We start from the raw sequence: 15679 nt of genomic DNA, 5'->3' as shown, positions 1-15679 counted from the left end.
AAAAATGAGTAACTAGGTGTAGGGCCCTGGGAATCTGGGGGCCTGCGTGCTGCCTCAGTTGGGCTCTCTTACCACGTAGTGGGGGCCTGAGCAAAGGATTTACTCTCTCAAACCCCTGGGCCGGTATCTGTGAAACGAGATTTCTGATATAGAAGAATCCTTTAGTCTTTATCACTATTAAATTTTACGGAAGCGAGGAAAATTCTATCCCTGCTACTTATATTAGTTTATATTTAAATCAGTAGTTATTCTGAATTTCTGGGTCAAAAGTTAAAAAATGAAATTTTACTTTTTTTAAATAGAAGACTTCCAAGAGTCAAATGATGGGCAAGTTCTAGCATTTATTGTAAGTACTACTACTTTTATTTGGGGAGTTGAAGAAGAGATATAAAGATTGTGTTATGGGCTAAGGGTGACATAATGTTCAACCACACAAATTTTCTTTAATAATCTCCACCCTAAGAGAACTGCTACTTTAGATAGACAGCGATACCTCCAGATTCAATAGAGTGTAGTTAGCGTGGCTTCATAACAAATGTACCTCCATCTACAGGACCCAGCCTCAATGCAATGTGGGAGACAAAAGACTCTCCTAATATACCATCTCCCTCCATTATTAAAGTAAATATTAGAGTTCCAGGGGCGGGGTCTCATAGTTCCCAAAGATGTCGAGTTACCAGTATTCGGAGAAGATTGATCATTTTTACCCGAGACTTGAGAGTTAAGACTAGGGTACATTCCAAAGATCAGGAGTTCACATAAATATGCTCCAACAAAAGAATTAGATTCTTTAGTTGACAAGCTCTAGCAACACCATGGGATTGGAGTTTTGTAAAGGCCACTACCTAATGAACTTCTGCTATTTAACTGTGAGACTATGATTTATGCAGAGAAAAGACTTGATTTTCGTTCAGAAGCCAAAAAATAGCTATGTGCAGCCTTGGAGAGCATGAATGGCAATGACCTCAACCCAGGCTGTAGATGCCACCCATTCACAATCAAGCAAGAAAAAATAAAGAGACACCAAAATGTTTATTTTTAATCATTGCAATTGCATATTCTAATCTTTGTAAGAAGAAAGGAAATGCTAATTCCAAATGAACATCAAAGTATAGCTTGCTCATATCTAACTGTTACTCCATTTTTAAAAACAAATAAGCAAAATAAAGGGCACAGTGAACAAATGCACAGCCAACATGAAAACCTATTTCATGTTTGGGTTTTGATTTCTTAAAACCACTTAGGGAAAAAAACACAATATTATGCTTGTTATACATATACAATACAACTTTATTATCCTATAGAGTACAATAAATACTCTTCAACTGATAATAAATGTGTACAATTACCAAGTTTATGCACTTCATTATACAGAATGAAAATTCTAACCTATAAACTGTTTTTTTAATTTTTCATTACAAAATCTACTTTTTCATAACATGGAATTATTCATCCAAAAATATAATATATAGCTGGTGCTTTTACACATATCACTTTCAAATGAAAATATTCAAACAAATTCTCCTGAATTAAGTGTAATGGGATATATTGAAATAAAAAGGAATTTACAGGATAATGCATATTGCCATACATTCCCAAACAGCAGGTAGATAAACTCATAGTAAGGCCTTGAAGTCACTTTTTAAAGTTTCCTTTAGCTCATGAAAACTACACTAATCCAGCCAATAATTACCAGTGTCACTTCTATTCCTATACTTTCTGTTACTCATCACCCCTGACCAGGTTAAGAAGTGCATAAATAAATTTAGTTTTCTTGAAGGTCCCCAACTCTTAAGGAAAACTAATTAAAACAAAATGGAAATACAAAGCAACGCAGAATCAAGGGATTTTAGGGTCAGAAAGTCTAGGGACCTTAGATACACATCTCTGGTTGAACTTCTCATTATAGTCCTGTGCCACATAACAAGGTTTCAGTCAATGACAGACCACATATACGACAACGGTCTCATAAGATTAGCACCATATAGCCTAAATGTGTAGTAGACTACCCCATCTAGCTTTGTGTAGGCATACTCTATGATGTTCACATAATGATGAAATTGCCTAACGATGCATTTCTCAGAACGTGTCCTTGTCATTAAGTGACGGATGACTGTACACTGCTTTTAAATCTTCCTTTAATTTAGACTTTGTTTAGATTATAAGTATGGGAGCTACTGCGTCTACCCTGCCCACCCCCCAAGAATGCTATAAGGTAATAAAAAAGCTTCCTAGCAAGACATAGCACAAATGATACTTTATCTGAAAATTTTCAGACTGACAATGAAAAACTACAGCACAGGCTTAATGCTGCCATGGGCGGAAGACTGGCAACTCATGATTTGTCAGAGTCATAAATCTGAGTATGATGTGACTTCCCCTGATATGTTACCAATGTTCACATGCAGTTTTCCCTCCTATTTATGGCATTAAAACAAACATCTTACAGCTCCCCCCTCCTGAAAAGTCCCTGAAGAAATATCCAAATTTCTTGGAAAGAAACCACCACCAAAGAACTCCATTATCCCTACATTTGAAAAAGAGAAAATCTTATCCATATTCCTTTTTAACCTCTTTAATCTGATTATATTTATTTATTCTTTAGAATTCTACATTATAAATTCTTCAGAAGATATTATAGAAAATCCTTCTATTTTTAATTAGCATACTACCTCTTAGTACTCTTCATAGTGTTAGGCACATGGTAGAAGTAAGTATTCAGGTTACCAGTCCATTGCAGACATTTAACTAACATTTCCCTCAATCATTAGAAGTGTAGTCCCAAAGCAGAGTTCAGGTATTTCACAGAAATACTCAGACTCGAAAAAATATATTTTTCAATGTAGGGATAAAAAAGAAAATAGTGGTGAAAACCCTGAAAGAAAGCAATACAAATTCTGCATTTTTACAGTGAGAATATTAGCATTATATTTTTAATTAGAAGTAACTTGTAGTCATTATACCATGGAAATCAATAAACAGATTAGACACAAACTATAGTAATTTAGGTCAAAAGTGATTTGATTCACATTAAGAATCAAAATAACAAGAAACACATGCTAGAATCAGAGTATCGACATTCTACACCTAAAAACAGAACTTGGTAACACTGGGATGTGCTCTAAAGTGATACTATAGTGAAGGAGTAAAAACTACTCCAAAATGAATTATATAGTCACAAAAGGGTTGAAAACAAACAGAGCTGACAATAAAATAATCTACTAAAGTTGGATTATAAGGCATAAACTCAAACACAGCTTTCAGAGAGTTGTGTCTATTTATCTGAGCAGCACCGAAACAGGACAAATAGGCAAAGCAATGATATTTAGTTAGAATGATGGGGTATACAACCTGAACCTCGGAGCAGACAGGTATTTGGGGGGTTCTTTGACTATTTCATCTCATTTTGTTTCAATTTAAGCATAGAGCCAGGATGCTAGAACCCAAGTTAGGGCATAATCCAAAATTTCTAACTAATCTCTTCTTCCAACACATGCAGCTGAAGCTGCAATACAGCTTCTTGTTCCTTATTTTAATTGACATGAATGGATAAAGAAAAGAAATGGTAGCAAAATGAAACATAGTGAGGACTAAATGAAAATTTTGGAAAAGGTGAGAGCACTGAAGATCACAGATAAAGGTCCGGCCCACATCACTGTGAACGCGATCTTCCTACTTTATGCTCTACTAGTTCAGAAATGACCCGACACTACACCAGCTGATAGGGGTGCTACAGAGAGGAAGGAGACAAAGTTCTGGGTTCCAGTTGCTTAAAAACTAGCAGGGCAGTTGGGTCCAGAGTGATGCCCACTCTTTAGAACCGGTAGATAAAAAGACAGCTGGTCTGTGAGCACTGCTCCCCATACATCCTCAGCTTTGCTCTCTACACATATCCCCAGGTACCTTGCCCAGGTTAAAGTTAACAAAACGAACTACCTTCGAATATATGAATGCACTTAATTATTCATCGTCTGGGATTGGATGATGTAATCTCTAGGATACCTTTGCTGCCAAAATTTAAATTATTGACGCTTAACTCTATGATATAGCTACTATTATAGTTGCCCTTTTTTTTCCCAGCTTTATTGAAATATAATAGACATACAACACTGTGTAAGTTTAAGGTGTATAACATGATGATTGGATATATGTATATATTGAGAAATGATTACCACAATAAGGTTAGTTAACCATCTATCACCTCACATAGTTACGTGTGTGTGTGTCTGTGTATCTGTATGTTTCTGTTGTGTGTGGTGAGAACTTTAAAGATCTGCTCTCTTAGCAACTTTCAACTTTCAGTAACTTTGTTAACTATACTCACCATGCTGTATATTAGATCCTCAGAATGTATTTATCTTATAACTGAAAATTTATATCCTTTGACCATCTTTACCCATTTCCTCTACTCCTCCTACCCCTGGCAACCACCAATCTACTCTCTGTTTCAAAGAACTAGGTTTTTTTTAAGATTCCACAAATAAGTAAGAACATACAGTATTTTTCTTTCTCTATCTGACTTATTTCAGTTAGCATAATACCCTCAAGGTTAATCCAATGTTATTACAAATGGCAGGATTTCCTTCTTTTTTTATGACTGAATATAGTATTCCATTTTGCGTGTGTGTGTGTGTATACAGACACATATATATACACTCATATATACCACATTTTCTTTATCCATTCATCCATCTGTGGATACTCTTTTTAAAAAGAATCTTTAAAAAATAGACCCAGTACATGTGCAATTCTCACACATACCTTATGAATATGAACACAAGGTATTCCAGGCTACCCTCTCCTTATCCTCAAGATTTTCAAAGTACTCATCATAAAAGGAAACAGAATTAACTAGAACGATCACATTTGTTGTATAAACATATATTCTAAGTAAAATATGCTATTGGAGTCTTTTGCATTCATGATGAATAAGTTTTACCTTCACAAAGTATGTTTAAAAAGAAAATCCCAAGAAACAATTAAGAATTAGAGCTAGTGAAGTACAAGCCAGCAATGAAATATCATGTGACCTCTCCTGCACTGTTAGATTTCCACTAGCTCCTCTAGAGCCTCCTTATTTAAGAGGAGATCGATCTAAGCTTCCTCTGGAATCTAAAGCTGACAATATGAGACTGATTCCTGAAGAAGTCAAGTGTTAAAGATACTTTTAAAATGCAATCATTCCAGCCACAAAAGCCAAAAAAACAAACTTAAGTGTTTAGTAAAAGTGTTTAGTAAAAATTAATATTGCAACACTCACTGCCACACTAAATAAGGGTGTTAAAGCCAGAGTACCAATATTACCAGTTACTTCTCTGCAAAACTTAAACTGCAATTCAATTATTTCTCAGGAGAAAAATTTAGGAATAGAGCCTCATAGACAAAGTTTACTCAAAATGGATAAATTGAAAAAACAATTGGTTCACTGAATTCGGATCATTTCCAATTAGAAATAAGAAATTATGTGGGTTTACAAAATCATTGTAAAGTTGTATTCAAGAGTTCCCATTCCTATTGCAAATTGGAAGAGATTTACATGGTATAAATATTAAAATACAAAAGGCATACGGCATCTTCAAGACTGCGAGGCGTTAAGATTAATAGAAATGCTTTAAATCAATTCCAAAGAGTGATTAATCTAAGTATTTCCTTCTTAAGACATGCTAAAGGAAAACAGCAAAATCGATCAGAAGCAGCCTTAGAATCACTGGGTGGCCTGGGCCTGGCTCTGCCATGCAAAGGGCAATGGTACCTTGGATAACAGGAATGCTCAGTGTGCGAGCACAGGAGCCAAGCAGTAACTGTGGATGGAACAGAGAACTCTTCATGCCTTGGTGAACTGGATTAGAATATCTCTAATCTAAACCTACACTTCAGGGTGAATGAGAGGACATCACTGATCAAACTGATTCCACAAGGCTTTACTTTGGCTCATACAATAGGAAGACAACTTGCATGGTAAACAAGGGCTGAATATATTTATTATAGGAGGACTTTGATTGATTTAAAGATACTCTATATTTACATCGTTTTTCTTAACATAATGATCACACCAAAGGAAGTACCAAAATGTTTTCTGGACCCACTAATGAAAAGACTTACGTTGAAGATATTACCTCTAACATCAAATACATAAGATCATTTGGACAATAAAGAGTGACCATATTTTCCCCTGTTTTCTCCTCACTACCCAAAGTGAATGCCAGCAATAAAATCATTGGAAACAACATCCTCACGGATGCCTTTAATTTATAGTCACCATATGTCTATTTCAACACTGAGAGCTAAACATTCATAATCATGACATAAATTTTCATCATGCAAGGCATTTTCCTTACATTGTCCTTCAGATTTTCAAGTTTGGTTGAAAGGAAATTTAATTCATTGTCATTAGAGATGATTGAGGAATAAAGGAAATGTTACCATTATAATCAAAATCACCAAGCTGAGCATCTGCTCTGAGACCAAGAGTGAGGGAGACAGTGTTGAGATCTGACAGATCCTCATTTTCAAGAATATTCTCATACCTCTTGAAAAGAATTTTTAAGAAAAATTAAGGTAGCACATAATTAAATGGAAAAATGAGTGACAGAGTAAATTAATGAACGGAACTCAACACTTGGGTGTAAGCTAGTTTCAACAGTCTTCAGGAAAAACAATTTAGATGAAGAGGAATCTGTGTCCCCCACATCAGGGATCATTGTTGTTAAAGGTTCTGTCTCAAGTTCACAGCAATGTTTGGCGTAGAGCAGACACTAACATTTGTTGAAGTATGAACATATGGATGAATAAATGGGGGAAGACCTCATGCTAGTTGAATAATTGTGAATCAGCATGGTTTCCTCAGGGGTTAGTGAGGATCCCCACCTTGACTGTTACTTAGAATACTTATTTTCAAGAATTGCAAAATAGAGCTAGGCAGGAAAATGAACTAATATTTTGGACCTGCTCTGACAATGGCAGTCTCTGTAGGTTCCTGAGTAGAGGAGTGACACCTAGAACTTTATTGACTATTTCTATGATGGATACAGAGCCACCATGTAGGATGATTTAGAAAGAGAAGACTAAAAATACAGATAAGTGTGGAACTGCACACAAAAGCATGTATACAATCTTACCTTACCACTGGATTTAAATGTGTCCACAGTAGATGGAGAGACAAGAGGGGTTAATAGATACTAAAATAAGCCACTTACTGCTGACCACGCATTTCTTTTGCACCGGGCACACAGCCATCCATCACAGATCTCATGAGAAGGGATACCATAACAACCTATAAAATAATCGAATGGATCCATGAATTAGGTCTTTTGCATTATGACAATATTACATATCTTAGCACTGAATAATAAAATCAGAACAACTGCCTACCATACCATTTCTGATTCTTAGAACAAAACATAAGCAAGGCTGTCTCAAAGATACTTTCAATTCTCATGCCTCATAGCTAATAGGATGGCAGTCCCAGGAAATATGAGCGTGTGAGTCTTAATAGTTAGTAATACTCAGAATAGTTACCATAGAGAATACTGATGATAATTCTTAAATAGACAATAATAAAATTTCCACACTGTCAGGTCTGGTCCGTTACTCATGCAAAACATATTTCAAAATAAGTTGCAATTCTTGAAGCGAAGTTTAGAAAAGTTTTACAATAAAACAATAAACTAACTTTGACAGAATATTTTTTAAATTAATGTTATTTAAAATTACATTTCAAAAAGTATGTTTAATTAGCTTTAATTTCAGTGACAGGGACAAAGGATGCACAATTCATGGTTAGTGATGAAGGGATGTCTGTGATTCTACTTGTCTTTTCAGTACATGCCTGACTCAAAATACCTATGTGAGAGGACAGCTGTGGATGCAAATAATATATGGAGCAATCATAGGGTACCAATAAACACGTGTTACTCTGACTTCCTGAAATACGAGGGTTTGGAAAGACTTAAATGAATTTTTAATATCAAAGTTCTATAACATTTGAGATGGGAAGAGAAAAATAACAGAAATTTAATTACCCAAAGAAAAGCCTATCATAGTTAACCAAGACCATAAAATGTTTTCAAGCACATGTTTATGAAATATTATGGCTGAATTGCATAGCTAGTGCGTTTAGGAATCAAGATTAAATCCTAATTTTTTTTTGAAAAGGTGCTTTGCCTCTTATATACATATAATAATGCAGGGTGAATATATATGTGTGTGTGTGTGTGTGTGTGTGTTACAAATCGATATAAATACAACAAGAAGGTTGCTATGATTATATCTCACGCAGATTACATTCAAATCCCTTGGGGAAGCTGATAGTACCAAATTAATAATTACATGATAGACAGTGAGGCTATTTCAAACCTAATACAAGACTAGCATTGCTCTGGGGTAAATACAGAAGGTAATACCTATACGGTAAACCATTCATCCTACACTGACAGAGATACACCATACATAAGTATGTTAACAGAACATGTGATTTCATAACATTTTGAATATTAAAATGCTTTAAAATAGAGTTTCAATATATAATAGATCCATTTTACACACTTTAGAGGATTTACATGGAAAGTCAACTAAAAAAATGTATTTATCACTTATGCAATTATGTAAAAATACCAAACTGAGACAGGTATGGAGCCTAACCATCTCATCCTGGGGGAAACAACTGTTCCCCCTTAAAAGTCTTTGGAGATCCCCCTACCTTTACAAAGAATAAAAATTTAACTCAGTAATCAAATTTAACAATAATTTCCAAAATCACCAAAGGAATATTCATTTCTCTTTAAGAAATCACAAAGAAAAATAGTCATGAATCAACACCAGACATTAAAACTGTTTCTATAAACTATACTTGAAATAAGTAAAATTCAAGCATGTGAAAAGAGCCCCGCAATGACCACGTCTGGACCCCCAAACAAGCAAATGAACAAACAGACTTGCCCTCCACTGATATTGCTTAAAACTGGATTAAAAAAGGATGATTATAGCTACTCATACACTCATTAGAAGAAACGTGAGACAGAATCATCTAACCATTAAGAATGCCAAGAGTTCAATGTGATAGATTTGACAGGTTACAAAGAGGAGAAATAAGGGCTCTGTGAAGCACTGAAAAGCCAGCGATCGAGGAATGAGATTCATTTACTTGCATGAACCCGTACGCAGCACTTTGCACAGGAAATCAGAAGACTTGTTCCATCCTCTTCCAGGAAGGCATTAGGTGGAGAATATTCTATATTTTCTTCACTATAAATAAAACACATCTCTGGAATGAGGGGCTTAGTCTTTCCACCCGAAGTAACCACTTCGTCTAATTTTGTCTCCCATCTAGAATCATTTTCTTCATTGCTGCTATCTGGCTGAAAAACACAATATTTCCACGTGAGTGAAAAACACAGACAAGAGCTCATCATTTGTTCTGCTCACTCAAATCCACTGACAGCTGTTCCCCCCACTAACTTCCAGCTTCCGCTCTTCTGCTTGTTCTCCTTGCCCCAACTATCAGCTTTTTATCACTGCTCCTCCTCAGGCTCATACAGAAGCTAAGCTGTAGGAACAAGACGATATTCCATATGTCCGCTGGCACGAGAAGGGGGTAAGCTACTAAAACTATGTGCTTACATAAAGAGTTCATGAAAAACATCAATTCTGATGGTTTTCAGGGGTTTTTTTCACTTCTTTATTTGCACCAGGTTGACAGACCTGGTTTCATTTCCTGAAGAATATTACCTGGTAGCACCTGAAGGAGTGTTTCCAAAGATCTCAGTTTTAATCTGGGCAACAGTATTTAGAGAGTTTTTGAAGGTTTTGCTTCACCACAAAGTTTTAAAACAGCAAGACAAAAAGATCTAGTAAATGGAACTAAATAAGAAAGGATAATGTGTGAAACAAAATTATCACCTCTCACCAAAATATATGAAAAACGTTTAGTGTTTATTTGAAATTCTAATTAATGAACCAGGAGCTTCTATTAATAAATTTCCCCAAATTTTACAATTTTAGTTGGAATTTTTTTAATTATTGGGGAAATAGGCAGATTATGATAGAGAAATAAGAATCAATAAAAAGTTAAGTTTTTCCAAGAAAAAACAGAAATTTAATGACTAAAAAGGAAAACAAAAATAATGTTTGTCACTCATCAGTGCCACATTCAAAGATGAGTAAACTACTTCCTCTACTTACAAAGGTCTGGAAATGTGGCAAATCACATATTTTCATGTTCTGAAACGTCTGAACAGAATAGCACTTAACTTACATGCGACTCTAAGAAAGGTGTGGTCTTGAAAAAAGTATTTCTGATTCTCTTAGTGAAAATACAACACAAAACACAATGTTCATATCAAAATACTTTATAATATACAGTCATGTGCTGCATAACGATGTTTCTGTCAATGATGGACCGTATGTGTGACGGTGGTCCCATAAGATTAGTACCATATAGTGAAGGTGTGTAGTAGGTTATACCATCTAGGTTTGTGTAAGTATGCTCTGATGTTTGCATAACAACAAAATCGCCTAACGATGCATTTCTCAGAACATATCCCTATTGTTAAGCAACACGTGATGGCACAATATCTTAAAATGGATCAAGTAATTCCATCCTTACTAGATTCCCAAAGATCATTTTGTCTATCTTAATGCTGGAGAATGTGGCCATCAGTGAGTTGTTATTAGTAAAACATATTTGGAATAATATTTGAAAACAACATCTTGCACAGCTGGCTGATGAGGGTGAACTGAACAATTTAGTTTCTATTGAGTCTTTTGCATGTTCTACATGGGAAGATGAAGAAAGAGTTTAAACGTGGGCCCAGAGCTTGACATTTGTATTACTGAGAGTGATATTTTCAAACATAAAATAGAGACTAGGTCTAAGTTCTCTCTGCAAGCTTCTATCACGTTTAAGCTTTAAGTTAGGTGTTTCTTGGTGAAAGAAAGATTGCAATTGCCCCTTGACTGAAATAAACCAAGATATTTAAAAACAATAAAAGACTGCCAGAGAAATATCTCTAAAGCAGCACATAGAAATTCTGTTTGCTGTTTTATGATGGCCCTAGCTACATAAGTATTAATGTCTTCCTTTTCGTGATTACTTTCCAATGATTCACCTATGTTTTGAGTCATACAGAAAGTGCAGCAGTGAAAGGAAACCTTGACAGCAACCCTCTCCGCCCTCATTACCTTGTAGTACGGCATGAGGAGAGCACAGATGGCGCAGTGGGGCTCCATTCTGGCCACGGCTGCATTGTACTCTTGTTCAGCCGCAAAGTTTGGGGACTTTGTCTGCCAAAGGTGGACCAGCGGCTTCGCCCAAGACTCCGTTTCTTCCACTTCCTCCTCAATTGATGGAACCTCAAGCAATTCTTAAAAGAGAGGGCATGAAAACACACTGAGCATGAGACCCAGGGGAAAACAATAACCCTGGTTTATAAAAGAAGCAAACAGTCCAGAGTTTGTGATATTGTCAGACAGGAAACGTATTCTATCTTTTAAATACATTCTGAGAGAAATGGAACAAAAGGAGCCTCTTTTTCATCCTCCTCATCCTTCAAGGACTAGATCAGATCTGATGGCCAGAGAACCAGCCTCCTTTTGACACCTTCCCCACCCCTGCCAGGAATAACTAAAGTGCTCCCTCCTTTCAACTTCATTACTTTTGCGTTTCTACTGCTACCATAATACCTCCCACAGAAAAACAAGTTTCTATGTCTGATATTATCTTCCCCTATTAGAGGAATTCGCTAGCCCAGTAACTGCCTTACCAATATTTTTAGTTTCCCCACATGGTTCAATAAAGATTTATTAATTGGACTTACTTTAATTAACTTTGGGGTTCAAGAATTCATGACAAACAACATTTTCAGAGCACCAATAATGTGGCAAGCAATGTACTGTCATCACATGGATATAAAAGACAATCCCTACATCAAGTCTTCTTATTTGTTCGATATAATGCCCCCAGAGGGTCAAATCTCTTAAGCATGTATATCAGTTAACATGAAAAGGGCAGAGATCTACCCCACAAAAATATCAATTTACAAAATTTTATAGAAGGCCAGGAAAATACAGAAAGATATAACAGGTTAAGAGACAAGAATTCCTCGTGCCTACAGCACAGGACAGCATAACAGGGCAGGTGGCAGCAACCACAGCTATATGGAGGACTTATGTCCAGAGCTCTGACACTTTCTAAACCTCCCCACCAGCTGCTTTCACAGTCTTATGAATAAATACCGTGTAGTAATGTCCTCAAGTTCCAAGCACAGGTGTTTCTGTGAACCAGTGTGTTTCAGTCCTTGCCAGTTGGACTTACCAGTTTTAGAAAAAGTCAAAGCAGATTTGCTCAGGGGGAAACACAGAGAGAACTGAATGAGGCTGAAAATATGTCAAAAGACATCGTACACCAACTGAATAAAAGAGAACATTTCTGTTTCCATGTTGGTGGTATTATTATTATTACTATTATTATTATTATTAAGAATGGAAAATGCTTAGTACTCAGGCAGGGGCAGTGTTTGAAAACAAAACAAAAGGTAGGAACTTTTGCCTATATTTGCAGTGAAGTCATCTGACACTAAATGTAAACTGCTTCCACCTCAGTTTCCCTACAATACACAACAGAAGACTTACTGTGAAGACTAAGTGTGACAAAAGACAAGAGTGAAAATTTAACCAGGAACTTGAAATACCAAGAAGTCCTTAACTCGGAGGATAATATCTCCTACACATATACTAAAAATGGGATCTAAACAAAAAGAAATCCTTGGGTTTGAATAGTTGTTGCTACTTACTGGCTCATAATAAATTTATCATATCAATTGCTTTATTCTAAAAGATTGAAGCACAAACAAGACAGATGATGCTCTTATTCCTTTAGTTGGTCATAAGTTAATATGATCAGTTCTCAAAATACTTTACGGATAGAGAAAATACTATTTTATCCTAAAAGCCTAGCAATAATGAAAAAAAAGTAGGGGGCAAGGACAATTCCTGACAATGGAGTGAGAGAACAGGAGGGTATGAGCAAGGCCTATGGCAAGACTTGACCTAGGCAAGCCTGATCCAACGTGAGCTTGTCCTCAAGGCTTCTCAACACCGAGCTGGCAGAGGAGCCTGCTCTACGGCTGTCCTTCCCAAAGATGAGGCCATACGCTGGCCCAAAGAGCATGTATCTTCTGTTTAGATGCTCTCCAGGCCAGATCATGCAGTGAACACCATAACTACATAATCCTCTAAATTAAAAGCAGCATTTCAGCAACACTGCAGAGCACCAAGTACAGAGACTTGTCTGTCAAGAGACCTAGCTTTAAATTCAAACACTTTGATTCAGAAGGGCTGTGGTTTTGGATATGACAGATTCTCAAATGGTGATAACTCCTTTCTCACCCACTTCAGGGGGGTTTTTTCCTTTTTCATATTAAAATGAAATCGTAAATGTAAAACATCTTTTTAAACTCTAAAGTGCTAAAGTCCTTTGTATATTCTAAAGTGATATATAAATGTATAGATTATTATGTAAAATGCATCTAATCATCTTATTTTCATTTGATCTGTTTGTGAATTCAATGCTGCAATATTTTATAAGGGGGAAAAAGAGACCCCAATTAATCATAAGTATATGATGATTATGATTCAGATTTTAATTTAGCTTTAAAAGTCAAAAATGTTGGCACATTCTTGAAGAGGAATATTTTGTCTTCCTGAAATTTCCTCATCAAATTATTCATCCCTCCTCTATCTCTAAGAACTCTTGTTTACTCTTGAACCACAGCATTGATTAAGCATAGACCAACCCTGGCTACCGGATTTATGAGATTCATATAACTACAAGTCTCAATCCCTTAGTGAACCAAGAATGTTCTGGGGGAAAGGTTCCTTCAGGGTATCTAAATACTGTCATCAACACATAATTCCAAATGGAAACTCTACCTTTTAGCCTCTAAACACCTTCCTCTACTCCTGTTCCTAGTTCCTTTTCAGTGTACCTTCTTCCACTTACTTATTGAACAAGTACTTTCTACCTTACAACATACAGAAAAGGAAAAATGTTTTTTCCACTGTAGCTTTTAAATGTCTTTTTGGTATCACTATGTCTAGGAATTTCCTCTCTTCCTCCCTTTCTTCAACTACAGTTGACTAACAAACCTCTAAATGTTTCACTGTAATCTCATCAGTATATAATTACCTCACAACATGATGTATTCTGTAACGTCATCAATGAAAACAGACTTCTATAGATTTTTTAAATATCAAATTAGTTCACAAACATCCTCATAAAAGAAGAGGGCAGGGGCAGACATTATTAAACATAAAAAACATGGACATTGTAGGCATTTAATGAATACCAATGTTTCTATTACTATATCTTTTTTTAATCTATCAGCATACCAACAATCAGAACATTGTGCACAGCTCTGGGTCTCATCCTGAATGCCACAGTTTGCTGTAGAGTCAGAAGAGAGTGAAGTAAAGGAAAGATCCCTTGTTATAAACGCATAAAGGTTTGGGAAATCTGTGAAAACGTTATCAGCGTAAAAGTCCCTTTTTCCCAACTAAATTCTCAATAAGAACAAAAGGAGAGCTAATAGTATAACAGCAGTTCTCAAAGTCAGATCTGTGGACTCCAGGAGACACACAACACATAGCACGGGGTCTCACATTTACAGTGTGGGTGGAGATCTCGGGGGGGCAGTTTTGCTTAACAATGCCTTGATGAAGCAAAAACCAAAAGTATCAACTTCATTAGATTTGTGATGAAATGGGATGTGTGTGCATAAAGTACTTCTGCTGCACACTGAAATTCAGTAGTTATCTTGGGAGAAAAGCACATGTACAATTAGTTGAATCATAAGTTGAATGTGCTGTCTTTTCAGGGAACACCATTTTTACTTGAACGAATGATTAACAAACAAACTATAGTTATTCACTTGGTTGTCTGGCAAGAAATTTCACAAAAGTGAAAAGAAAGCCTGTCATTTTAATAAAAAACTATTGAGAGTATTTGTTAACAATGGTAAATTCAAGCTCATGAGTCAAAGTTAGATTTTGGAAACTTGTATCCACTATTGTGAGCTTGACAGCTTCCAAATAAAGCTGTTTCGGATGGGATTGACAGTGATAACATCAACTGTAATTTTTAAATATTATATAAAGACACCTGTATAACTCAGATCTTTGTTTACAATGCATGATGTTACCAATTCATGCATGCATAAAAGAGTCACTCGAAGTGCAAGACAGACCAATGAATATTTAGCTTAACAGAGTACAAAAAGTTCACTGATGTGATTTCAGATTCCATGTTGCAACTAGTCTTTAAAAAACTACGTTTTGTCAAGTTTTGGTGTAACGTCAAAGAAGAATATCGACAATTATCTGAAAGGGTTATTCAACACTGCACCACTTGCAACCGCGTATCTGGGCACAGCCAGACTTTCCTCATATCCTTCAACCAAAACAACACCATGCAACAGACTGAATTCAGAAGCAGATAGAAGAATCCAATTATTTTTATTAAATCCAATATTAAAGACCTTCACAAAAAACGTACAACAGGGGCCGGCCTGGTGATGTAGCAGTAAATTCTCGCACTCTGCTTCAGCAGCCTGGGGCCCACGGGTTCAGATACGGGGCATGGACCTAGCACCATTCATCAGGCAACACTGTGGTGGCATCCCACACA

At 36.1% G+C, this 15679-nt stretch overlaps 1 protein-coding gene across 1 annotated transcript in view; it reads right to left on the bottom strand.

The window, feature by feature from the left end:
- Positions 1–15679, bottom strand: part of KDM4C (lysine demethylase 4C) — a 387672-nt gene that overhangs the window by 121192 nt on the left and 250801 nt on the right. The window contains exons 13-15 of the mRNA XM_046663818.1: positions 11179–11360; positions 9143–9356; positions 7197–7273 (exon numbers count right to left, since the gene is read on the bottom strand). Coding sequence (XP_046519774.1) covers positions 7197–7273; positions 9143–9356; positions 11179–11360 — 473 coding nt within the window. The remainder of the gene's footprint in view (positions 1–7196; positions 7274–9142; positions 9357–11178; positions 11361–15679) is intronic.

The sequence above is a fragment of the Equus quagga genome, chromosome 6 (assembly GCF_021613505.1).
Source record: "Equus quagga isolate Etosha38 chromosome 6, UCLA_HA_Equagga_1.0, whole genome shotgun sequence".
Classification (NCBI taxonomy): Eukaryota; Metazoa; Chordata; class Mammalia; order Perissodactyla; family Equidae; genus Equus; species Equus quagga.
The sequence above is the reverse complement of the archived record's forward strand: the minus strand, read 5'-3'. Positions and strand labels throughout refer to the sequence as shown.